This window comes from Marmota monax, unplaced genomic scaffold (genome assembly GCF_021218885.2).
Source record: "Marmota monax isolate L192 unplaced genomic scaffold, Marmota_monax_Labrador192_F-V1.1 WCK01_AAM20220418_F8-fsc00253, whole genome shotgun sequence".
In the NCBI taxonomy this organism is placed as follows: domain Eukaryota; kingdom Metazoa; phylum Chordata; class Mammalia; order Rodentia; family Sciuridae; genus Marmota; species Marmota monax.
The window spans coordinates 1,025,477-1,052,336 of NW_026695237.1; the positions used below are offsets into that span (position 1 = coordinate 1,025,477).

At 38.2% G+C, this 26,860-nt stretch overlaps 1 protein-coding gene and 1 non-coding gene across 16 annotated transcripts in view; one reads left to right on the forward strand and one right to left on the reverse strand.

Annotated features, from left to right (window-relative positions):
- Prr14l (proline rich 14 like) overlaps positions 1–26,860 on the forward strand; it is a 66,933-nt gene that overhangs the window by 18,668 nt on the left and 21,405 nt on the right. For 10 of the 15 annotated variants that reach the window (XR_006850732.2, XM_046439413.2, XM_058577424.1 and 7 more), the window contains 2 exons: positions 12,472–12,544; positions 19,630–24,865. Coding sequence is in view for 14 of the 15 variants with exons in the window: in XM_046439413.2 (XP_046295369.1) it covers positions 12,472–12,544; positions 19,630–24,865 (5,309 nt within the window). In the remaining variant the exon portion in view is untranslated. Of the gene's footprint in view, positions 1–12,471; positions 12,545–12,821; positions 12,886–19,629; positions 24,866–26,860 lie in introns of those variants that run through there. The other 5 variants (XM_046439414.2, XM_058577428.1, XM_046439419.2 and 2 more) reach the window with 2 other exon arrangements.
- Trnae-cuc (transfer RNA glutamic acid (anticodon CUC)) lies at positions 14,822–14,894 on the reverse strand. The gene has a single exon. It is a non-coding gene; the product is annotated as a tRNA-Glu (tRNA).

Below are 26,860 nucleotides of genomic sequence, written 5' to 3' on the forward strand. Positions count from 1 at the left end.
TTTTATTTATTTTTATGTGGTGCTGAGCTTCTAACCCTAGCCCTACGTGTATCTCTTTATAGGGCACAATGAAAAGAACCAGTATCACTTCTGTGGTGTTCCTGCCCCTAAAATTGCATATCTAGAATCTAATAATGAGGAAACATCAGATAAAACCAAATTGAGGGATATTGTCTTTAATTTTTTTGTTTTTTGTGGTGCTAGAGATTGAACACAGGACTTTGTGTATGCAAGACAAGCACTCTGTCAACAGAGCTATATCCCCAGCCGGACATTGTCTTAAAAAAAAAAAAAAAATCTCAGTTTCAAAGAGACTAAGGAGATATGATGACTAAATCCATTGTAGTAGCCTAGATTGGATTGTTGTTTTTTTGTTTTAATATTTATTTATTTTATTATTTTTAATTGATTTTATTTTTTTAAAGAAAGAGGAGAGAGAGAATTTTTTAATATTTATTTCTTTTAGTTATTAGCGGACACAACATCTTTGTTTGTATGTGGTGCTAAGGATTGAACCCGGGCGGCACGCATGCCAGGCGAGCGCGCTACTGCTTGAGCCACATCCCCAGCCCCTTATTTTTTTAAATACATGATAGTGGAATGCGTTACAATTCTTATTACATATATAGAGCACATTTTTTCATATCTTTATATAAAGTATGTTCACACCAAATCATATCTTTATACATGTACTTTTTTTTTGCATTATAATTCTTATTACATATATATGCCATAATTTTTCATATCTCTGTTTGTATATAAAGTACGTTGACACCCAATTTGAGTTTTCATACATGTACTTTGGATAATGATGTCCATCACATCTCTTTATTTTATTTATCTATGTGGTGCTGAGGATCAAACCTAGGGCCTCTTATGTGTAAGGCGAGCACTCTATTGCTGAGCCACAACCCCAGGCCCAGATTGGATCCTTTTAAGGGATCTTATTTCAAACTAAAAATAATAAAGGGCTGGAGGTATATAACTCAGTAATAAGACATCCCCTAGGTTCAATCCTCAGCACCACACACACACAAAAAAGAAAAGAGCCAGGCAAGGTGGCATGCACCTCCACTCCTAGCTATTTGGAAGTATGAGATGGAATATCTATTAAGCCTAGGAGTTCAAAACCAACCTGGGCAACATAGGAAGAACTTGTCTCAAGAAAAAAGAAAAGTAAAAGGACATCAAGGAGCTATCACACCTGGATGTACTGTTTTTATATGTTAACATTGGAGAAGCTGGACGAAGACCACAGGGAATTTTTGAACAATTTTTTTTCTTTTTTTTGAGAGAGAGAGAGAAAAATTTTTTAACATTTTTTTTTTTTAGTTTTTGGTGGACAAAACATCTTTATTTTATTTTATATTTGAGGATCGAATCCAGCGCCCCCCGCACATGCCAGGCCAGTGCGCTACCACTTGATCCACATCCCCAGCTTGAACAATATTTTTTGGACAATATCCACAGCCCCGCAAAAACATTTTTTTGGTCCTGATGATTGAACCCAGGGGTGCTGTACCACTAAGCCATTCCCCAGCCCTTTATTATTTTTAGTTTGAGATAAGATCTCATTCGGTTGCTTAGGGCCTTGCTAAATTGCTGTGGCTATAACTTGCAGTCCTCCTGCCTGAGTCTCCCAAGTTGCTGGGATTACAGGCGTGCACCACAACACACAGCTCCAAAATTTTTGTATATCTAAAATTATTTAAAAGCTTGTAACAATGGAGAGGGAAGAATAGGAGTTCACTGTTTTAGACAGAGGGGAATGAAGGGAAGGGAAGGAGGATGGGAGTAGGAAAGACAATAGAATAAAACAGAACCTTCCTGTGTTCATATATGAATACACAACCAGTGAAACTCCACAGCCTGTACAACTTCCAAGAATGGGTTTTTAATTAGAATAAGTTATATTAATTCCTTGTATGTATAATATGTCAAAATATACTCTGCATCATGTATACCTAAAAAGAATAATTTTTTTAAAAAGGTTCTACAATTTAAAAATATTTTAATAGTTAAAAAAAAAAAAGCTCGTTGCTAGAGGGAGACAGAATTTAATTTAATAAGAGAGATACTTTTTTGGGGATGGGGTACTGGGGATTGAACCCAGGGGTGGTTAACCACTAAGCCACATCCCCAGCCCTTTTATAATATTTTATTTAGAGATAGGGTCTCACTGAATTCCTTAGGGCATTGCTAAGTTGCTGAAGCTGTCTTTGAACTCAGGATGCTTCTGCGTTAGCCTCCTGAGTTGCTGGGATTACAGGTCTTACACCACTGCACCTGGCAACTCATTTTGAGACAGGGTCTCACCAAGTTTCTTAGGACCTCATTAAGTTGCGGAGGCTGGTCTTGAACTTGTGATCCTCCTACCTCAGCCTCCCAAGTCACTAGAATTATAGGTGCCTGGCAAGAGAGGTACTGTTTTTTTTTTTTTTTTAGTTGTTGATAGACATTTTATTTATTTATTTTTCTGTGGTCTGAGGAATGAACCCAGTTCCTCACACATGCTAGGCGAGCGCTCTATCACCGAGCCACAACCCCAGCCCCAAGAGAGGTACTTTTTGACAGTTTGGCAAGACTAGAAAGGAATTGGGTTGCTTGCAAAGTTGTGATTGTGAAGAAGCTGAGTGACTCTATCAGGGATATAACAATGAAGATTCTGGTTTGGACAAGCAATTTCAGTGGTATTTTCTTTTCTTTTTTTTTTTTGATACCAGGGATTGAACTCAGGGGCACTTGACCACTGAGTCACAAACCAAGCCCATTTTTTGTATTTTATTTAGAGACAGGGCCTCACTGAGTTGCTTAGCACCTTGCCTTTGCTGAGGCTGGCTTTGAACTCGTGATTCTCCTGCCTCAGCCTCCAAGACACTGAGATTACAGGCGTGCGCCACTGCGCCTGGCTTTCTTTTTTAGTACTAGGAATTGAACTTGGGGGCCACTGAGCCACTTCCCCAGCCCTTTTTTGCCTTGCCATTGCTGAGGCTAGCTTTGAACTAGTGATCCTCTTGTCTCAGCCTCCCAAGCCACTGGGATTACAGGCATGTGCCACCACACCCGGCTTCAGTGTTATTGTCTATCTGAAGTTTCTGTGATGTTTCTACTAGAAAGATTTTAATTGTCTTAGCAACATTCCACAAGATTCTTTTCCTTCAGATATTTCTTTCATGAGCCCATCCACAGTCAGGCACTGGCTTAGTTTGAGGGACAAATACTCATAGATTACTATTTATTCCACCCTCCTCCCTCCCTCTATACTTAACATCAGTCAAGGCAGCAACTTCAAGGAAGTTCAACTCTAGTACTTCCTCTGATTTTGAAAGATAGTCACCTCGGCTTTCAAGTTATTTATTGTACAAATTGAATGAATTTAACAAAGTCAAGTCTTTTTGGATTTTCCAATTCAGACTGAGGCAGGAGAATAGTGAGTTCAAAGTCAGCCTGGGCAGCTTGGTGAGACCCTATCTCAAAATAAAAATTAAAAAGGGCTGGGACTAACCTTGTACAGTGGTGCATGCCTAAAATTCCAGTGGCTCAGGAGGCTGAGATGGGAGAATTGTGAGTTCAGAGCCAGCCTCAGAAATGGTGAGGCATTAAGCAACTCAAAGAGACCCTGTCTCTAAGTAAAATACAAAATAGGGCTGGTATGGGGCTCAGTGGTTGAGTGCCCCTGAGTTCAATTCCCCGTACCAAAATAGAAAAAAAGGGGGAGGGGGGCTGGGAATGTAGCTCAGTGGTATAACACTTGCCTAGCTTGTGTGAGAAGCCCTAGGTTTAATCCCCAGGACCGAAAAAGAAATGAAAAAAGTTCTTTACTGTGAGAAAGGTATAGAAACTTTAATAATTTTGTTCTTTGATCAGGAACATTCCCTTATTGGGGAGGGGAGAAGAAAGGGATAAAAAAAGTATCTGAGAACAGGTGCAGTGGAAGGGACAGCTGCAGAAACCAAACTGAATTGTGAAAGAATGTGTTTAGTTCTGAACTACATTCCTGTAGGAGAAACACCAAAAACTATGGTGCATACAAAGTTACTAGCCAGGGTGTGGGAAAGATTGGTCTTAGCCAGCCGTGGGCTCCTGCCTATAAACCCAGCCACTTGGAGGCAGGGACTGGAGGATATTAAGTTCAAGGGCAGTTTCAGCAACTTAGCAGGGCTTTAAGCAACTTAGTGAGACCCTGTCTCAAAATAATAAATAAAAAGAACTGGGGATGGAGATCAGCCAAGTGGTAAAGTTTCCCTGTGTTCAATCTTCAGAACCCACCCCACCTCAAAAATGGTCTTACTGGGGGCTGGGGTTGTAACTCAGTGTTAGAGCACTTGCCTTGCATGTGTTATCCACTGGTTTTGATTCTCAGCACTCCATATAAATAAATGAATAAAATAAAGGTCTATCAACAATTTTTTAAAAATGGTGTTATTAAACAAGTGTGCTCCAGTGATATATATAGAGATCACTATGTGATGACATCTTACACAGATGGTTTAGCATTAAAGATTCTTTATAACATGCTTGTGATTTTCATTTGCTTTTTTGTTTGTCGCTTAGAATGAGCTGTAAAGTGTTAAAATTTTTCTATATTTTGCTTTTCTTGTTGTTGTTTTCCTTCCCTATAATGGCAGATCTGCCTGGATTGAATATATTGTAAAAGCTTTGGTTTTAGGATACAATACTTGTGCTCAACACAGACACAAAAAAGTGATGAATTGTATTTTGGCTATAACATAAGATGGCATAGTATACATTTTGAGGATAGGCGATTGTATTTGAAGGTATGTAGAAAGGGGGCATTACGTAGGGAAACACAATGGCTGTTGATTACTTAAAGCATGTTATGTTGTTGGAGAAACTTGGTTTTTAAGTTTTGTTTTGAGATGGGTTCTTGCTAAATTCCTCATGCTAGCCTGGAACTCACAATCCTCCCACCTCAGCCTGCTGAGTGGCTGGGATCACAGGCAGGATGCCACCATGCCTGCCTTTAGAGAAACCTGTTTTTTAATGGTGTGTTCATAATAGATTCAATCTTTGGCAATTTATGTGGATTTACTTAAATGAAAGGTAGTTACACTAAATGCCCGCTAAGTTTACTGTGTACTTCTAACCCTGAGAGTCTTTGAACCTGTGAGAAATTTGCAATCGTGTTCAGGAATTTTGCTCTTTTCCTAAATAGAACTATTATTGAAAAGAGTTTAGTTTTCAGTAATTCAAAGGTGAAAAATCTGAATTTCATGGCTCAGTAGTAAAATTGGTGTTCATACGCTGTTTTCTGCATCTGTAGTGCACAGTTGTCTCTACAGTGATGATTTGCCATGTGACAAAAATATCCAAAGCACATTACTGAGACTTAAGATAGAGCTTTCTCTTGATTATTTCACAATTCTCTTATATAATTCATTGCAGGGGTGATGTCATTAACCCCTCACCCAGCTGCATGATTGATGACTTATTTAAAGTCACAAGCTGTTTCTCCAAATTGAGATATGTGAGGAAAGTTCCTTTTAAAGCTATACAAGAATGACTTAAAGTTACTGTTTCACATTTTATTCCTTTTCTAGGTATGCGCATATACAAAACTGAAAGATCCATCTATAGATATAAACATTTCTTTCACTTCAAAGTATGTTAGCTATGAAAGTAATTATGGCTGTTTCCACAAATGTCAGGAAATAGGAAATATTCCTTTGGCCCTATACTTGGGATAATTCAGTGTATAGGCAATGCCTTCTGTAGATGGAGTCATCACTATTCTTTCCTTGATCTGCTCTACTTCTAGTTAGTGAAGCAAAGATTTGGAGGAGCCCAGAGGGGTCTACGCTCTGAGCTCAAGGCTCAGAGATTCCTCAATTCCTGAGAAGCTTAAAATTTGCTATTTATAAAAGCTGAAGAGCCCAATATATATTCATTTCTCTCAGGTATTTGTGTAATTGCCTGCTTATGAACTCATTCTACAGGAATGAATCAGAGAACTCCCTTTTCCAGGACATTGTTTTGTTTTTGTTTGTTTATTTGTCTGTTGTATTGGGAATCAAACCCAGGGCCTCACACATGCTCAGTAAGCAGTTTACGTCTGAGTTACATTACTGACTCTCCTAAAATCTGCGTAAACTTTGGAGAAGCCCCACAGTTGATTTTGTTTTCAAAACAGTGGGCAGGTGGGTGACATTTAATATGCAAAACAGAAATGGTTTGTTATCAATTCAAAAAGCAAATTGCACTGTTATCTGACATTTCTTATATAGTTTACAAAAAGCTTTAAACTATAGCTATTATCTCATTTAATGTTGCAGGAAACAGTATATTGATGATCAGTTGTGGTTTTAACTAAATCTGGACAGTAGGAGCTGGGGTTGTGAGTGGTGGAGTGCTTGCCTAGCATGTATAAAGGCCCTGGGTTCGATTCTCTGCACTGCATATAAATACATAAAATAAAGATCCATCAACAACTAAATCTGGACAATAGAGTAAAACATTTAGGATTCCTTCATCTAGGAATACTGAAAGTTAAAATGTTTAGTTGATAAATATTGTAGGAAAAGGAAATTGGGTCTGATAAATTTCTGCACATATTTGCCATGTGATTGGCTGCCTTCTAGCGAGGTTGGGAATATTACAAAGAACTACTATGCTACATGCCCATTGCATGCAAGTAGGCTGTTCTGTTTCCCTTATCCACACCCAGAGACCCAAATGGCAGAGCTCCTACCCGATAAGGAGGCCACCCACCATCATGAGGGGATCCCCCATATCTGACCTCAGCCTCCACATTCTATTTCCTATTCAATCTTTTTAGTTTCTGATCATATTTCAGACTTCAAACCTTGTAGTCTCTAGTCTTCTCGTGAAAGATAACTTAAAACTTTCTTTTTGGTACTGGAGATTAAACCCAGGGCCATTTTAATCATAGCCTCCATTCCTCAAACCCTTTTTATTTTTATTTTTTTTATTTTGAGACAGGATCTTATTAAGTTGCCTAGGACCTTGCTAAGTTGCTGAGACTGGTTTTGAATTTATAATCCTCCTGCCTCAGCCTCCCAAGATGCTAAGATTTCAGACATGCACCACCACACCTGGATCTTAACTCAGAACATTTTAAGATAACTCAGCATGGCAGGAGGCAAGTGGAATGACTTAGTTTTAGCTTCTTTCTCTCCCTTTCCTGGTTACAAATTAGAACCAAGGAAAAAGGAACATAACTGAAGTAGTGGGTTTGGAGCTCCACCTGGGTATTCCAAATCTCCATCTAGAGATTTGGAAAGCAATAGGTGAGGGCAACTCTAAAATCTCAGCAGCCCCTTTAGGGGCTGGAGCCAATAAAGTTTAAAACTGCACAGGGTTACAAGAGATATTTAGAATCCAAAGGAGCCTTTATGTTACTATCTGCATTTAGCCCCAGAAAAACTTGGTAGTCATTCTAGGCAACATTACCAGAATTCATTTGACAGTTCTGTTGGCTTTTCTCAGGAAATATTTATGGTCTCAAGAATGGAAGAAGCTCCTCCATAGGAGCAACCTATCCCAACAGGGAATCCTCTTAGATATTTTATATGGTACCCATTTTTTCTTTCTTTCTTTTTTTTTTAATATTTATTCTTAAGTTTTCGGTGGACACAATATCTTTATTTTACATTTATGTGGTGCTGAGGATCGAATCCAGTGCCTCATGCATGCTAGGTGAGCGCTCTACCACTGAGCCACAACCCCAGCCCCCCATTTTTTCTTAAAAACCAATGTAAGGTTGCTCTCGGTACCACCTAGTGATGAGAGTCCTGGGGTTAGAACAGAGCTCTGACTACTCATTGTATAACTTGCCACTGCATTCTGTCCTTTCCATAGAGTATTTTATGATCTCTGAAATCATACTCCTAGCCTGAGAACCGGAAAAGCAGAGGATAGTGTCATTTTGAACTTTTATTTATTTATTTGGCTTAAAGAATTAGCAGGATTTTTCCTAATGAAGAGGACAAAGGGGAGGGACACACTGAGACAAGAGGAAAAATGCTCAGAATGCATGGGGGAGGCAGGAACTAGAAAAGTAGGTAGGAGTCATATCATAATAGGCGTGGATACCCAATTGAGGAATTTGAATTTTATTATAAAATTTTTATTATAAAAAATGAGGAGCCACTGGAGGATTTTGAGAAGAGGACTGATATGGACATATATTTTCTTGTTGTTAGGCTCAACCAAGGGTAGACTGGATACTGCACTGGAGGAAACCCAGGGTTTAATGCAGACAAACATAAGAGGCTGTTGCTGTAATCTCAGTGAGAAATGATGAGAAGAATATAAACCATCTGAGAGGTAGAGGGGATGGAGAGCAGAGGACCTATTTGAGAAATATATTGTGAATAAAAATCATACACTTGACTACTGATTAGACATGTGAAAATGGAAAGCCAAAGTCTTTTCTCCCAGTTTCTTCCTTATTTGGGCAGTGGCACTATTGAGCATGGCAGGACATGCAATAGAAGCATATTGATTTTTTTTCTTCAAGGGAGGCTGGGGAAGATGATGAGTTTAGTGTTAAATGGTGCATCTGAGACCTAAAAGGAATCCAAGTGGAGAGTTGCACTAGTCAGTCAGTTGATTCTGCGCTTTTTAGTCTGAAGAAGTTTGCAAGACCATTTCAAAATTGTGTATCTGGCAACCTCACAGAATAGGCATTTTTCCAATTTGGAAAAATGTCATTTTGCATGTTCAGTAAACATTGAAAATACAGAGGTTTAGAGTTAATAAAACATTGTTACTTACTGCCAAACTGACACTAAAGAACGATTTATTTCTAATTTCTGATTTCTTATTTCTTACTACAGTAAGCTAAAGTACAGGTTGCAATGGGTTGCTTCCTTACACTTGAAAATTAGTGGTGTGTCTGGGTGTTTAGATCTAGGAATTCCTTTCAGCAGATTTGAAGAGCAAAAGCTGAGAAACAACACCCTTCAGTGGCAGTGGAATGAGAGGTCTGTAGCATCTTTTTTGGTTGGTTTTTTGTTTGTTTGTTTGTTGTTTTTGGCACCAGGAATTGAACCCAAGGGCACTTAACCACTAAGTCACATCCCGAGCCTTTTTATTTTTTATTTCAAAACAGGATATCTCACTGCGTTGCTTATAGCCTCACTAAATTGTCGAGACTGGCTTCAAATCTGCAGTCCTCCTGCCTCAGCCTCGCAGGATGCTGGGAATACAGGTGTGCATCACCACACCTGGCTCTCGCACCCTTTTTACCACCAAAGTTCTGTGAAGAAATGCAATTTATGGGGCATCAGAAGGCCAAAACACTTATACTGCTAAACCAAAAAAGCAAATGAATCCTCCCAGGGCCAGGACTCTCTTACCTGCCATGTTGACTGAAGGAAAATTTCACTTATTCAGCAAAATGAGACACGAAATTTAATAGTTGGCAGTAAGTCCCATTCAGCAGCAACTGAACATACTGCAAGCCAGACAGCAATATCATTTTTGTAGAAAGTATAATTACAAGTAAATGTAGGGCTTTTTGTTTGTTAGTTTTTGGTTTTTGTTTTGGTACCAGGGATTGAACTCAGCTGTAATCAACCACTGAGCCAAATCCGGAGCCCTATTTTGTATTTTTTTTAGAGACAGGGTCTCATTGAATTGCTAAATGCCTTGCTTTTTGCTGAGGCTGGCTTTGAACTTGTGATCCTCCTGCCTCAGCCTCCCTAAGTAAATATTTTCTTAACCTTTATTTTGAAATAATTTGAGAAGTACAGAAAAGTTGAAAAAATAATACCAAGAATTATCTTCTGCAACTTGCTCACACGTTAATATTTTGCCTCTTTTTCTTTTTTCTGAATAATTTTAGAGTATATTCATAGACATGATGCCTGAATACTTCAATGTATATTTCCTAGCCAACAAAGACATTCTGTTACCTGACCATAGTGTGGCTGACCAAGTCCTATATCTACTCTACAAATCATATTCAAATTGGGCCAGTTGTCCTATTGCTATCTTTTAATGCTAAGGAAAAGAAGATGTTTTTAGTTTTTCTGGGGCAAGATTACTGTGGCATTCAGTTGACATGTCTTGTTTGTCTTTAATCTGGAATAAACAGTTCCTTTTCCCATAATTTTGAAGAGAACAGGTCATTTGTTTTGTACAGTTTCCCTCAGTTTGTGTAATGTTTCCTCCTGATTAGATTCCAGATATGCGTTTTGGGGTCAGGAATACTACAGAAGTGATGTTTGTTCTTCTCAGTGCATCATATCAGGAAGCACATAATGTTGGGATGCCTCATCCCTGAAGAGAAATTTGATGAGTTGGTTTGGTGAGGTCTGTCAGGTTTCTCCATTGTGAAGTTACTATTTTCCTTTTAATAATTGATAAGTTTCTTATGACAACATATTTGAGATTATGAATATTGTTTCTCATTCAAACATTTAGCCACTAGTTTTAGCATTCATTGACATTTGGTTGAGATGATTACTGTGATGGTTGCCAAATTTTTTTCTAATCCCATCATTTCTTCTGTAGTGTTTTCTCTTTCCCTTATTCTCTCTGCCTTCCATGCTATGATTCATTTTCATTTTGTTTTGAAGTTTATGCTCTTTACAAGTGTATTACACACTAAAGTTTCAATAAGTAAAGACTATGAAACTCTGTTCATTCAAGTCTCATCTCTCATTTCCAATAGTAGTGTTTTATTTTTATTTTTTATTTTATTTTATTTGCTATTGTTTATGTCTTTGAAGCTCCTTTCTTGGCTTCTGTTTCTAATTTTCTAATTTCAGAATTTTGCTTAGAGCTCTAATTTTTTTTTCCTTTAAATGATAATAAGAATTAAGAGAAAAATTACCTAAAGTTACGGCAGTGATTTCACTGATCTGTATCTTTTGATGGATGTTGCATCAGAATTTTGTACTTGTCAATTAAATCAATGTTTAAAAAAATGTTAGCCTGGTGTGATGGCATATGCCTGTAATCCCAGCAACTCAGGAGACCAAGGGAGGGGACTGCAAATTCGAGACCAGCCTTAGAAATTTAGCAAGGCCCTAAGTAATTTAAGCAAGACCCTGTCTCAAAATTGAAAATAATAATAATAAAAAGGACTGGGAATGTGGCTCAGAGATTGAGCACCCCAGTACCCCTCACCAAAAATGTTTAAGCCTTAGAAGAGGTGGAGAGAAATGACTCAGAAGGAAAGTTAAGCATGCACAGCCATTTGTGGTTGGTCAGAGTCTCCCACCCAGTAAACTTGATACAGGTTCAGCATTACTTATCTGAAAATTTGAAATCCAAAATGCTTCAAAATCTAAAACTTTCTGAGCATCAACATGATGACTCCAGTGGAAAATTCTACACCTGATCTCATGTGACAGGTCATACTCAAAATGCAGGAACACTAAAAAATAGTTGTATAAAATTATATTCAGTTTGTGTTAAGGTATATGTGAAATGTAATAAATTTTATTTTTTAGGCTTGGATCCCATCCCTGAGATATTACATTATATATATGCAAATATTTCAAAATCTAAAAAATCCTGAAATCTGAGAAATTTCTGTTTCCAAGCATTTCTAATAAGGGATACTCAACATGTACACAGCCCCACTTCCTAAGCTGCAAAGGCATTTGTCACGGTGTGCACATTCTGCCATTGTTCTGTCCCATTTTAAAAATTTCTTCTGCTTTTAAGATGAAGAAAGTTTTTGTTGATTATACTTAAATTTGAGATTCCCTTCAATTTCTACTCCTTGTGACTAATAGCAAATTTCCTGAAGTCGTATAGAAGTCTCTTAGCCAGGCATGGTTGGTACATACCTGTAATTCAAATTGTCATTGGTGATGATCCCTTTTCTCTTCCCTTCTATGATGAGGAAGATTTTAAAAAACAAAGCAAAACTTTCTGAGAGGTTTGAGAAGAATTTTATTTATGATATCTAGAATGGTTAGAGATTGAGATACATCTAATTTTCTGATATTTTCCCCTGAAATAAGATTAAAATTATATTGCAACAATTTGTCTTTTTAATTCAGAAGTCACTTATAGGGTTTTGTTTGCATCTGTAATTTGGCCTTTTTTACCTATTATTATTCAGACTTGAAAAACTTGACTGATTTTTCAAGTTTGAATTCTAGAGATGTAAAAGTTTGCATTGAATTTACTTAAATTTGAGGTTTCCTTCAGTTCCTAATCTTTATGACTGCTAGCAGATTTCCTGAAGTCTCAGCCAGGTGGAATGGTGCACACCGTAATCCCAGCCAGCTATTCTGGAGGCTGAGGTAGGAGGATCACAAGTTCAAGGCTAGCCCAGGCAATTTAGCAAGTCTTACCTCAAAAGTTTAAAAAAAAAAAAAGGGAGGGGGTGGGCTGGGGCCTGTGCTTGCCTAACTTGCAAGCACCTGAATTCAGTCCCCAAAACCACAACAAAAAGTTTCTCAAAGAATAATATTCGTAATTTCATGTATCTGAATATTCCCTGACTCCTGGATTTTCTTACTGTAGGAGGACCTCCTGATGCAGAACAGCAAAGAACTTTTACATGCAGACCTCCCTGAAGATTTTCTAAGGAGCAAAGGTATCTATTTCTCTGAATTGTTTCCTTTTCCCACTTACTACACATAGTGTTTTAGTTCACATTTCCATTTTGTATTCAGAACATAAAGGCTCTAATAGGTCCCTGCTAGTTGCAGGATGACCTAGTTATAGAAATATTGCCCATGAATGTACCTGACTGAACATACCTATTATCAGGCAGTGTCTTACTTTTTATGAAAGTTTGATTCCCTTTTATTTTTCCTTGAAGTCTTTTATTTAATTTTATATAATCAAATATAATATATTTCCTTGTTTAGAAGGATGAACTGGGACAGGGGAGAAATCCATCCAGTATTGTTCAGCACATGGTGGTTCTCTGGGGTAGGTATGAGAGGAAACATTCACTTGGGTCACCTTGAGAGTTTTCAAGTCAGTTCTATTTTTGTTATTTCATTTTGCTTCTCAAAACAGTGGCTGAGTTTAGGCATCTGAAGGATTACTTCTACATTGATTGGTGGGTGATTAAGAAGGAAGCTAAGATCCAACGGAGGGTATCTGAATAGAGATTCTCCTCCTGTTGCCACCCATAGGCCAAAAATAATCTTAAGAGAGGACTGTCATACCAGAACCTCAAAAAGCCGGTGGGGGGTGGGGGGGTGGGCAGGGAATAAGTATGTTAAAGAATATAAAAATTTTGTTACTGTGATATAATGTTAGATTTGACTCTCACCACCTTTATAAGTCTGTACAAAAAAAGAAGCATTTGTCCTGTTTTATCACCCTGCTTCCTACTGCTACAGATTTTCTCTGTGGCTCAAAGACTTGACTGTCCAGTATGTGTTAAAGGACACTGCTCTAAAAAGAGAAATACTGTTTTGTCTATAAGTTTCACAGTGTTTTTAGGGCTTACAGGGGATTCAGTATAGTGGCCCCCAACTCATCCCTAAGATCTTTTCATGGGGATTCCAGTATGACCTAATCTTTGGCATTTTTTTCACCTACATCCTTCCATAAGATTTATGTTGTTTGTGTTGAACTGCACTTTCATTTACACTAAATGACCTTGTTTTTTTTTTAAGAAAAAATATTTTTTAGACATTTATTTTGTTCATTTATTTATATGGAGTGCTGAGAATCGAACTCAGTGCCTCACATATGTTAGGCAAGTGCTCTACCACTAAGCTACAGCTGCAGCTCCTAAATGACCTTTTAGAAGAACCTGAGTTGTGTCCTTTAAGGGCTGAAGCTATACCTCATTGGTAGAACATTTGCTTAACATGTGCAACATCCTGGGTCAATCCCCAGTACCACACACTGAAAATAATAAATAATCTGCCAGTGATGCACCTGTAATCCCAGCTATTCAGGAAGATGAGGCCGTAGGATTTCAAGTTTGAGGCCAGTGTGAGCAACTTAGCCAGACCCTTTTTCAAAATAAAAAATAAAAGATACTGGGGATGTAGCTCAGTCATAGTGCCCTTGGGTTCAATCCCTCCATTACTCAAAAAGGGGAAAAAAAAACAAAACAAAAATTGTCCTTTCAGACTTACGTAGCTACTCTCCACCAAAAAGCTAAAAAGTTAATTCACATAGGACATATATACAAGTGTCCACAGATAAACTACTCAGATGTACTTTTCTCCTTTTTTGGTACTGGGGATTGAATCCAGGGGCACTTTACCACTGAGCTACATCCTCATCCCTTTTTATTTTTGATTTTGCGGGAAAGTCTTGCTAAGTTGTTAGAGCTTTGATAAATTACTAAGTCTGGCCTTGAACTTGTTATCCTCTTGCCTCAGCCGGGGATTACAGGTGTGCTCCACCACACCAAGTTCTTCCCAATGCCATTTTTCTTCCTGTTCCACTGCTGTTTTTTTTTTTTTCCTTGCTTTTTTTCAGTACTGGAAATTAAACCCAGTGTTTAATACATGCTAGGTGAGCATTCTACCACTGAGCTACATCCCCAGACCACTATTTGTTTTTTTTTAATATCTTTATTTTACTTATTTATTTTATGTGGTACTGAGGCTTGAACCCAGTGCCTCATATGTGCGAGGCAAGTGCTTTGCCCCTGAGCCATAACCCCAGCCCCACTATTCTTCTTTATAATACTACTACTACTACTAGTAGTGAGGATTGAACCCAGGGAAACTTTACCACTGAGCTGTATTCCTAGTCCTTTTTTTATTCTTTGAGTCAAGGTCTTATTAATTTGTTGAAGCTGGCCTTGAACTTATGGTCCCTCTGCTTCAGTCTCCCAAATCACTGAGGCTACAGATGTGTACCAGTCACCTTTTTTTTTTTTTTTTGTGGTTCCTTGAGGTGCTGGGGATTGAACCCAGGGCCTTGTGCATGAGAGGCAAGCACTCTACCAACTGAGCTATATCTCCAGCACCACCATTCTTTTAAATGACTTAAACTGACAAAATCAGTCATTTGATTTCCCCAACTCACCCCCAAAGCCATGTGTAAGGTTTTCTGTTTGATATGGGGGAGCTAAAAATCAGCAACTCTACTGGAATCTTTAATAGCCTCAATATAATATGTATTAATTCAGTCTCCCAGGAATCTTCCAAGGTATTCCGTATTACACATAAGAAAGCAAACTTAGCTACCCAAAGTCACAGACTGTCATAGCAAGGCAGAGAGGAAAGTTCTGTGAAAGCAAGTTTATGAATACCTCAAGTCTGGGGGAATGCAAGAAGTATTTACAACCACCATGGATTTGAATTAACCAGATGTACATTATCTTTGATAGTGTTAGCATTTCAGCTTGCTTTGCCATGGTCAAGGTCATGCATCTGCTGCCTCATCATTTACTATGAAGTTGAAAATTAAATGGTGCTTCTTAGAAATCTACTTCTTGTATTCTTTCTTCAGGGGCCCCACTGCCAAAATTTGTACTCTGCCCCAGGTTGGTTCTCTCTTTTTCTTCCTTCCTTTTTTTCAGGAGGGTTGGAGTGGGATGCTGGGGATTGAAGCCAGGTCCTTGAGTATGCTAAGCACATGCTCTACCATTGATCTATACCCCCAGCCAGGTATTTCCCTTTTTTATTATTTATTTAGTTTTTAAACTATATCTCCAGCACTATTTATCTTATTTTGAGACAGAGCCTTGCTAATTGCCCAGGCTGGCCTTGAACTTGTGATTTTTCTGCCTCAGCCTCCCAAGTAACTGGGATTACAGGTGTGTGCCACCCCCACCCAACTCCCACAGTCCCCTTTTAGGGCATGCCCCTGATAATCTTAACTTTTCTTTTCTTAAGTGTTCCACTACCTGCCAGTAGTGCCACAGGCTGGGGACCAAGCTTTTTTAACACATAAGTCTTTGGAGAATATATAAGATTCAAACTATAGAACTTCTCATTTTATCTGTTGATATTTATGTCTAACCTATGTTATTATCTTGACAATGTAGCAATATAGTAAGCTTTGAAATCAGGAAGTCTAAGTCTACTTACCTTATTCTTTTTAAAGATTGTTTTGGGTGTTTTATTCTACTTGAATTTTCATATGAATTTTAGAATTAGCTTGCCAACTCCTGCAAGTGTGAATATTTTTTAGATATAGAGCTAGAAGTCTATGATCATCTCAAGCTGAGTAACATAACTCACAGAATGTTAATTTCATTCTCCAGTGTTCAAATACTTTTTCTTTTTATTGTACTGGGGATTGAACCCAGGGGCACAATAAAAAGGGCTGAGCTACATCCCCAGCCCTTTTTATTGTTTTATTTTAAAACAGGGTCTCATTAAGTTGCTTAAGTTCTTGCCAAGTTCCAGAGGCTGGCCTCAAACTTGACATTCTCTTGCTTCAGCTTCCCGAGTCACTGGGATTATGGGTGTGTGCCACCATTCCTGGCTGCTAGTTCCTAATACTTGTGATAGCTTCCCTGATCTTCCAACTCTTCCTTCAACCAGAGTGTAACCCACAACAATCATTAAAATTCCATTTCTGTCCTTCCAGTTTCATGGAAGTAATTATTTTTTTCTTTATTTTTCATTATGTATTTACTTCTGTAATAAGGTTTTATGTTGCCCAGGCTAGTCTTGAACTTTTGGTCTCAAGTGATCCTCCTGCCTCAGTCTCCCAAGTAGCTGGGACTGTAGTTCTGTGCCTAGTAGAAGTGGTATATTAAATAATTGAGAAATAGGGCTGGGGTTGTGGCTCAGCGGTAGAGCACTTGCTGAGCGCATGTGAGGCCGTGGGTTCGATCCTCAGCACCACCTATAAATAAATAAAATAAACATATTGTGTCCAACTACAACTAAAAGATAAATATTTTAAAAAAGAAAAATTAAAAATAAATAATTGAGAAATAGTATTACTGAGAGTTTTTTTTTTAATTAAAAAAGTTTTTTTCTTTTTTTGTTTTTTAGTTGTTGTTGGACCTTTATATGCTGTGCTGAGAATTAAACCCAGTGACTCACACATGGTAGGCAAGTGCTCTACCACTGAGCTATAACCCAAGCCCATACAGAGGTCTTGATAGAGCTTGTATGTAAGGGAGTAGGAGTTCCAAGGAGTAATAAAAATGGCTAGTATTAACTGAACATGTCCTCTCTGACACTTTTGAGAGTACATATATTAATTCTTGTAATCTTCATAATAATTCTATACAGTATGTGAGTCTTTATCCATGTATTACAGAGACCAGGTCAGTGTTCCCTAGACTTTTGAAAACTTTGTAATAAAAATAAATTACCTCAAACTCTCCTTTAAAGTTCTCTGAAATTTCAAAATACATGATTAAAAATAAGTCAAAAGAATGGGATTAGTGTAATTTTGCTTTGCAGCTTTCTACAACCCTTCTTTCCCACCTAGCCTTCAGCTATATCGCCTGGGAAGTGGTGGTCCTCTGCCTCCTCCCTAAAACTCTTCACTTAAGTTAAGAATGAGTATTCTTCTGCAGGTAGTGGCTCTGAGGGAGAGTCTCACCTGAAGTGCCTTGCACAAAGTAAATCAACTGTAAACAGTTTGGGGATGGATAAAGAGTTTTACAATGTTCTTGAGCAATTATAGTGAGAGGTACAGCTAGGATGGTGTGGAACAAATGGTTTAATGAATGGTATAGCATACAGTAGAAGGATAAAATAAAACCATTTGGAGTACTCATGTTAAGAAATTCATGAGTAGAGTAGCTTTTTCTGCTGTGATAAAATAGACTAGTTTCACCATAATAAATATTGTGTGGGAAATTAGGATTTCAAGTCTGCCTTTTGTTGATTACTGGTATCTGTGCAAGCTTATGGAATTTAGTATATATTTATCCATCTAGTATTTGCTTACTCCAAATATTTTGGGGGACTAGAGATGTAGTTGAATGGTACAGTGCTTGCCTAACATGTTCAAAGTCCTAGGTTTGGTCCCCAGCACTGCAAAAACTTTTTTTAAGTGGTACCAGGAGTTCTCATATGTTTAACATATCCTCTGCCACTGAGTTACATCCCTAGCCCAGACTCCAAATATATAAGTACTGTTCCAAGCCTAGTTATTATCAGTTGACTACTCTTAGGTGCAGTAAAATAAGGAATCAAAAAGAAAAGCCATCTTTTCTTTATGTGGCAAGCACTGTACCAGGTGGTGTTTTACATGTATTATTTACTTCAGTCCTGCATATAGCAATAAGGTAAGTGTACTAACAATGCTTTTTACAAAGGAGGAAACTTGAGACCCAGAGAGGTAAGTTATCATAGAGTCAAGGGGCTTCAAAGACATCCATAGCTCTTTCTCAGTAATTGCTGTTCTTGGTACTTATTGAGAAATGAGTAGGGAAGCCTAGGAACTCACTGTTAATAACATTTGTTGATATGACCTAACTCTATACATTCATTAATTCTACAAATATTCATTGAGTGTTGTTATATATCAGGCATTATACTGGCCAACAAGGAAGAGGAGAGAACAAACCCAACATAATCTTTATCCTAATACAGTTGGGGGTTTTTGTTTGTTTGTTTTTGTTTTTGTTTTTTTGTGGTGCTGGGAATTGAACCCAAAGCCTTGTGCATGTGAGTCTAGCAGTCTACCAACTGAGCTATATCCCCAGCCCTAGAGTTTTTATTTTAGTGGGAATTCGATTTTTAAATTGATTTTTTTTTTTTTTTTTTTTGCTTTATCGGTTTAGTATGGGTATGTTGTGTGCATATCTGATGCATATACACACATCTGTGTGTGTATGTGTGTGTGTGTGTGTAGCTTTGGATTTGTTTTCTAAAAGGGGAAGAAAGATGAAAATGTATATATATTGTGTGTAGATTAATAATAAATTTGAGGAACTACATTGTACTGCACCCTATACCTAGGATTTCAGAGAAAGTCTGTATATTGAAACTTCTTTATGAATTGTACTGACATTCTGCTAAGAAATATTTTTCTCTTTTAAATGTTTCATAATAGAAATTTTCAAACTTATTCATAAATAGAAAGCATATACTAAATCTCCATGTGCCTGTCACTCAGCTTCAATAATTATCATCTCCATTATATACAGAGACAGTTATTGTAGGTAATTGGGTTCAAAATTATTCAATTTATACATCAATCTTTTTAATATAGTTTTTGTTTTGTTTTTGTGGTACTAGGGGTTGAACCCAGGGATGCCCTACCACTTAGCTAAATCTGCAGCCCTTTTTATTTTTTATTTTGAAACAGGGTCTCACTAAGATGCCAAAGCTAGCCTCAAACTTGTGATTCTCCTGTCTCAAACTGGCCTGTAGCTTGATTAGAGGTGTGCACCACCACACTCTAGTATATGTTGTTTTATGCATAACTTTTTTTTTAAAAGAGTAATTTTATCTGTAATGCATCTAAGTAAAAGTAAGAAGATAGTCATCTAATGATATAAGCTATTATATTGTGAATCTGTTCTATTAGTGTTTTAAAATGGAAACTTCTTAAGATTCTGAATTAGGCATGTGTGTCTTTATGTTGTATTTAATTGTCCATCATTAATTGCTGAATGCTAAGTAACATTTAGAGAAAGTCATTTTGATGGTATGGCACACTAATTTGTGACTCTCTTTTTTTGAATTGGGTATTGTTGCCATTGGTTGCATGATTCATTAAGGTAAAGCAATTTTTTTTATGATTGCATACTGTTTTTAATTTATTTCTCTTGTGCAGAAGGAAAAGTATGGATTACAACTGAAACTCCACTGAAATCTATTACAGATGTACAAGGTATGAAGGTCAATAGGACTAAGACGGATAATAATGAAGGACACAAGAATGGCCATGTGAGTAAAGGTCTCTCAGCTGGGTGCAGTGAATACCCAGAAGTAGACAAAATCATGACCAGTGGTGAGGTTTCAGAAACCAGAACATTAGTTTCCTTAGAGCCTTTAACCTTTGTGGACCCTGGATTAACAGAAGCAACTCCTAAAGAAAAAGAATGTGGAGAATTAAAAACTTGTCCTTCTTGGTTGTCATTATTACCAGGGAACAGTGCCATTTCCAAAGTGGACAGTGGGAAAGAAGAATTGTGTAAATTAAGCCTTGTCTGTGAAGCAGATGACAATCACCAACAGAGTCTGGGCCACCATAATGAAAACTGCTGTTCTACATATGATAGTTCCACAGCTATGGGAAATGTAGATGCTGTAAAACCCTTGGAAGAAAATTATGAAATTTCACATTTCACACCAAGTTTGTCTGATCCAGAATCCAGAACAACATCCTTAGAAAAATGTGGTTTTGAAAGCTATGGTTTGTTGAAGAGATTTGCTGAAAAGACAGACAGTTCCTATTTTTATGAGGATGATCAAAGCAAGAACTTGGCTTCTAGAGAAGAAAGTGAAGAACAACTTTTAAATCCCAGGAGTGAAAGAGATGAACTCTTTCTTATTAAATCCAGGCAACCAGAAAAGGATGCCAGTAATTATTGTTCTGGTGAAAAAGAGAGTGTTAATTCCCCAAAAGAAAATATCCACAATAACTGTTGCATTCAAGGTAGAACCCATACAGACAGCTCTAGTTCTTTAATGCCCAAGGCTTTTACTGAAACCACAGAAATAATGTTAAAAAAAAATGATTTGAAAATCACTTCAGATATTCAGGGTAGCTTTACAAACCCTGAGGACCATAGAGAAACTCTTAGTAATATGAAGCATCCAGGTGGACATTCTGAAGAAAGCAGTTTTTCTTCCTTGGTGCAGAATGAAGAGCCAGAACAGACAACCACTAAAGAATCCAGTTTATTAAGTGAAAAGGTTTATAATAAAGACTCTGACTCCTTAGTCAGCATCCAGAGAAATCTGGAAAGTGACACCCAATTAAATGAAGCATCATGTACTGATTTTCTGTCCAAAAGAAAATGTCGTATGACTTTATTGCCAAAAGATGAGATAAGTTCTGTATGTAATGAAGTATCAAAACCTAAGAAAGATATTGTTCAGTTACCACCATCTCTAGAATTGGATTATAGATCTGAGACAGAAAAAGCTATACAGACCTCACATAACAATAGTTCACATTTAGATGAACAGAGTACTGCCCATGAGATGAGTGAATCTTCTGATATCAACAAATTGGTTGTAAACAAAGTAGAAAATGAATGTGTTTTAAATCAAGTGTCCCTTAATTCTCAAGACCATGTGAAGTTGCCAACCAACTCCCTACTAAATATAAACAGAGAGATGCCTTTAGCCACAAGCAAAGATGCCCAACAGAGCCAACATCCTCCATTAGAGAATGGAAGATCTGTTATTGCTGATGCTCAAATCATTCCCATTACAACAAAAATGAAAGACATCTCTCCACTAGTTGAAAAAACATGTGGTGCCTCTTCAAACAGTCCTACCTTAAACGTCAACCCAGGAAGCCTAGAAAGAAGAAAAGAAATGACTGACTCAGGAACAGAAGATCTACATCCTAGGTTCCTCCCAAGTACAAAAGAAGAATCTGGCTTTCCTCAAGATGTTTCTGTCACAGAATGTCAAAATGTTCAATCTCAGGATATTCTCAGCTGTCATTGTATAAGAAGCAATGCATCAGAAGATAACATGTGTTTTGCTTGTGCTTCTTTTGAAACCAACAAAATCATCCTGAACTCTTCTGTTACAAAATGTGAAGATGGGTTTCTGCATAATGATCACCACTCCCAAGGAATAGAAGACTCCATGGAAAATAGTACCCGTAAATTGAGTTGTACATCAGAAGAGAGTGAACTTGATAGGAGAGAAACTAAAGGTAGACTTCTGGGAATTAAGATCAGAAATAAAGTGACAGCAGGAGTGTCAGATAGTGGAGCTTCAAACATAACCATTCACACCATTAGTCACATCAAACCCAATGAGGAAGGACTAGAAGGAAAAGAAACAGATATACCCAAAGAGACAGTGTTTTATAAATATAACATCTCTGATTGTGCTACAGGAGAACTAAATCAATCTGCAAACATTCCAAGTCCTGAAACATTGTTGGACAAGGCTTCTACTATTATGTTCTCCAGTTTTAAGAATATAAACCAAACAATTGAAACTCTTGATCAGAAGATAAGTGAAGTCCTTGACTGCCACAGTAACCAAAACAGACCAAATGAGTACAGAGATGAAAATAAATCAGCTGAGGAGGCACGAGATAGTAACCACAGAGAGACCAACATAGATTCTAACAGAGAGGAAAATCACAACAAAAAAGACCTGATAGCCAGTTCAAGCAGTAATAACTCACTGTCTTATGATAGTCCAAAAGAAGGTGATTCAAAAGGAGTCTTTGAAAATATTTCTGGCTCTGCAGAGTTCACAGATGATATCATAGACTTGGTCAATGCTGACTATAATAAAAAGCCTATGGAAGGCATGGTAGACATGAAAGCATTCAGTACACTTAGTGGTGGTGTAAGGCAAGATACACTGGCATCCCATAAAACCTCAAGGAGTACCTCCTCTCAGAGAGGAGAACTGAATGCCACATTTATAGGAACAATTAAACAGGACTCATATCTTCCAAATGCTGCTGCTTCTCCAGTGGAATCCCTTGAAATGAAAAAATCATGTGAGGAGAAAGTATGCAGATCTTTAAAAGACTGTGAAATGGAAGAGTATTCAGATTCTTGTGCTCAGGATATGGAGTCAGTTGCAAATCATGAACCAAATATAAAAATACTGGGTAGAATAAACATGTCTTTAAATTATATTTGTCATGAACACCAAGGTAAAGGAACATCTCTGAAAGAAACACAAGGAATAACTGAAGGATCAGGGCTAGAATTAAATTCTGTATTATGCAAGAAAATACCCTTTGAAATTTCCTCAAAAGATTTGATGTTTTCTAGATGCCAAGATGAGACCTGTGTATCCCCAGGGAGCATGAAATCGATTGAGATAATGTCTTTATGTCTGTCTGCTCGAGAAAATTCAGAAACTGATACTAAGATTAAAAAAACTGACCTGAAAAATCTCTTCACACCAAATGAGAGTGAAATGCTGTGTGAAACTATGGAAGACTGCACAGTCCTGCTTGAGATGAAGGAGGGAGGTCTGAGGGATATGAGTAATCCTAGTGAAAGAGACAGTATGCAGATCAGTGTGAAAAATAATATTTGCAAAGATTACCACTCTCAGGAGAATTCTACTGATAGACATTCACCTTTGACAGCAACTAAAGTGAATAGAGAGGAAACTGAAGATCCTTTGAGAGATACATTGGGTCACTTACCTGTCGGGGAGGAATCTAAAGAGATGATTACTGTAAAAGGTGGTAATAGTGCTAATTTGAGGAAGACCCACTTGAAATGCCAAGGCATGCATGCTGATGCTGAAAAACAACAAAGTCAGTGGGTCTTGGACTATATGTTGCCAAAGGAAGAGAAACAAGTACATCAAAAAGGAACACATATGGTTTTGGAACAACGCCAATCATCTAATATGTTGGCTGATGTGGTGAAAAATAAGAACCAACCTAAGGCTAACAAAAATGAGTCTACCATGATTAAAGAAATCACCCTATCAAAGCCAACCAAGGGCAACATTGCCAGACAGTTTCAAAGGTTGGAAGACCCTGAAAAGGAGGAAAGCTTATGTCATCCATTAAAGAAGGACATTGAGTTGTGCACAGGTCCATGCCTTCCTGATGCCCCTCAGAAAGCACAAGACCCCAGGTCTGCTGGGTATGATCAAATACATGGTGCCTTTGTGAACATTTCCTGTCAGAAAGGAATGCTTCCCTTAAAGAAGCAGCCCCATAGAACATGTAAGAAAGTTGCCTGTCAGGAGCCAGTCAGCATGAAGAGGAAAATAAGTAAAATCAGAAGTTCTGCCTTCGGAAAGAGTTCCTCTGATCCCATCCCCACAAAAGCACACAGACTTCTCAGCTCATGTGCTGCATCTGCTTCTGCACGATTGGAATCCAAAACAGTACCTACCAAGAGCTTGCTTAGCCACATACCAAAGCAGAGGACTGTTCCATTCCATCCCTTGAGGAGCCTGAATTATAGAAAGCCTACCAAAGAATTAGCCTTACTAAACAAGCTGTCCATCCTTGCCTCCAAACTAGCCCCAGCCATAAAAACCCAGAAACTCAGATATCGGCGATGTTCCTCTGCACTTCTTCCAGTGGCTAAAAGCTACAAACGCCTCAGATACAAAAGGCTTCTAGATGGATTTTCATATAATGCAATGCAGCTGAATCCACATTTGGCAGCTAGTGGATGGAACAAGAGGCCCGACAGTAAGCCCTTGGAACTTCATTCTCTCGAAGCCATCAAAAGGAGCTTCATAGATTTGAGCAACAAGATGCCATCATTGCTGTTTGGTTCTGAAATCCTCCCGGTTTCTTTTCATATGAAACTAGCCCCTGATTACATGACTGAATCCTCACAGACTTTTCCTGAGCACTGTGCTCCAGCAAGGCTTGCCTTAGGAGAGGCCCCCCAGTGCCCATCTCAACCTCCCAAGTGGACCTTTTCTTTTTTCTTGTCCCACAGTTGCCCTGGGATGGCCACATTCAGGGAAGATACTGGCCTCCATAGTCAGGCACACACTCAGGCTTCTCAACAGACTCTAGCTCCTCTCCAAGACTATGGAGGCTCTTCCATAGTCCAGACCAGAGCAGACTGCTCTGTCCTTGGCCTTCACACACTTCTTGCACTTTGTTCCCCGGGATGTTACCGAATCTGGACAAAAAAACGGAGCTTTTCTAGTCACATGCCTACCATGCAGAGGCTCTTCATGACCCAGTTTACACAGGGCTTGAAAGGGTTAAAGTCTCCAGCCTCCATAGCAGACAAGGTCTTCTGTTCTCTGCCCTACTCTGTGGGTAGGGTATTATCCATTTGGAGCCAGCATGGGCCTTCCTCCTGCTCCTTCGAAATCTCTGCTCTCCATTCCAAGCGACCACCAAGTCTGGGCACCATAAGCAGGTAATATCTGTCCCTTGTTCTTTAAAAATGTCCTGTCTTTGCTTCCTCCCACTGGGGAGAGAAAAGGGACTTTTGGCAAGGCCATTTTCAGTCATCTCTGTATCTGCACTTGAGGTTTATTTTGGCAGATCTCTGATGAGAAAAATCCAACAGTACTTCTTAGGTGTGGATACCCATAATTGTCATATAGAATCTGTACCTGTATTCTGGTCATTCTTTTTTCTGTTCATTTTATTCTTCAAACCATCAGTCTTTTGAATCTCTTGTTTTATCATCATGCCCCCAGTTTACAAAGACCATATGGTCATTACAAGTGAAAGACTGTAAATAGTCACAATGGCTTGTAACTGTATCTTTGTCACAAAGCATATATATAGCAGCATCTAACTCAGTTTTAGGCATGTAAGAATGCAGAATAAGTACTTTTTTTTTCCCCCCTTGGTATTGGGAATTGAACTCAGGGGCACTCAACCACAGAGCCACATCCCCAGCCCTATTTTGTATTTTAATTAGAGACAAGGTCTCACTGAGTTGCTTAGTGCCTCGCTAAATTGCTGAGGCTGTCTTTGAACTCGTGGTCCTCCTGTCTCAGCCTCCCGAGCCGCTGGGTTTACAGGCATGCGCCACCTTGCCCAACCAGAATAAATACTGTTTTAGTAAAGAAATAAATTATGTAAATATCAGCATATCCAGTTTGCGAACCTTTGCATTTTAGCAGAGAGGTAAATAAATAAAGGGGTTTTGGAAAAATGCTACAGAACCCTAACATTGCTTACTGAAATCAAAAGATTAATTATGTATTATGAGCATTTGTCCTGTAGGTAAAAGAATATTTACTTTTGGGGGGCAAGAGTTACTAGGGATTGAACCCAGCAGTGCATAACCACTGAGCCATATCCCCAACCCTTATTTTTATTTTGAGACAGGGTCTCATTAAGTTGTTTAGGGCCTCACTAAGTTGTTTAGGGCCTCACTAAGTTGCTGAGGCTGACCTCAAACTTGCAATCCTTCTGCCTCAGCCTTCTGAGCCACTGGGATTACAAGTGTGTGCCACCACACCTGGCCTTACTTCTCATATTTAGCTTTTAATTTAATTTAAATTCAAGAAGAAGGTGGAGAGGAGGTACTGATAGGGACTTTTTCTACTCATTGCCTCTAAAAGTGCTTTGACATCATGTGTCTGGGCTCAGATAGAAGTTCACTGTTTTTTTAAAGACACTTAGAGGTGTTTTCCAGCAATGTAAAATGTATAACCTCAGAAAACAAGATTTAACAGATTAAATTAATTTATGTTTTCATAAGACATTTTCCTTTGAACCTTATTTTCCAGCACTCTTCACTCTGTAGTATAGGTTGGACAAGCATCAAGCATCTCTACCCACCCACCACTTTTTTTTTTTTTTTTAACTGGGGATTGAACCCAGAGGTGCTTTATCACTGAACTATCCCCAGCCCTTACTTTTATTTTTTAATTTTGAGACAAGAGTCTCACTAAGTTTTCAGAGCTTTGCTAAATTCCTGAGGCTGGCTTTAAATTTATAATCCTTCTGCTTCCGTCTCCCAAATTGCTGGGATTACAGGAATGCGCCACCATGCCCAGCCTTTTTTGCCTTTATTATAAACGTCGAGACTTAGGCACATGAAGGTTTCTTTCTAAGCTCAATCCCTGAGTTGATTAGGTTTTTCACTGAACTAGAACTAGGATCAAGATCTGCTGGTTCCTGATTGGTCAGGTCTTTTTCCCATATTTCACTCTGCCTTTCTTTCCTACTTGTCAGTATTCCTTGAAAAACAAAACAAAAAAATGAATTATCTATTTTTCCTAGCTACTAGGCACATTACTCTTCTGTCTTTCTTTCTTTCTTTTTTTTTTTTTTTCTTTTCTTTTGTGGCACTGGAGATTGAACCCAGGGCCTTACCCTTGTTAGACAAGTGCTCTACCACTGAGCTATACCCCCAGCCCTTTTTATTTTATTTTTTCTTGGTGCTGGGGAT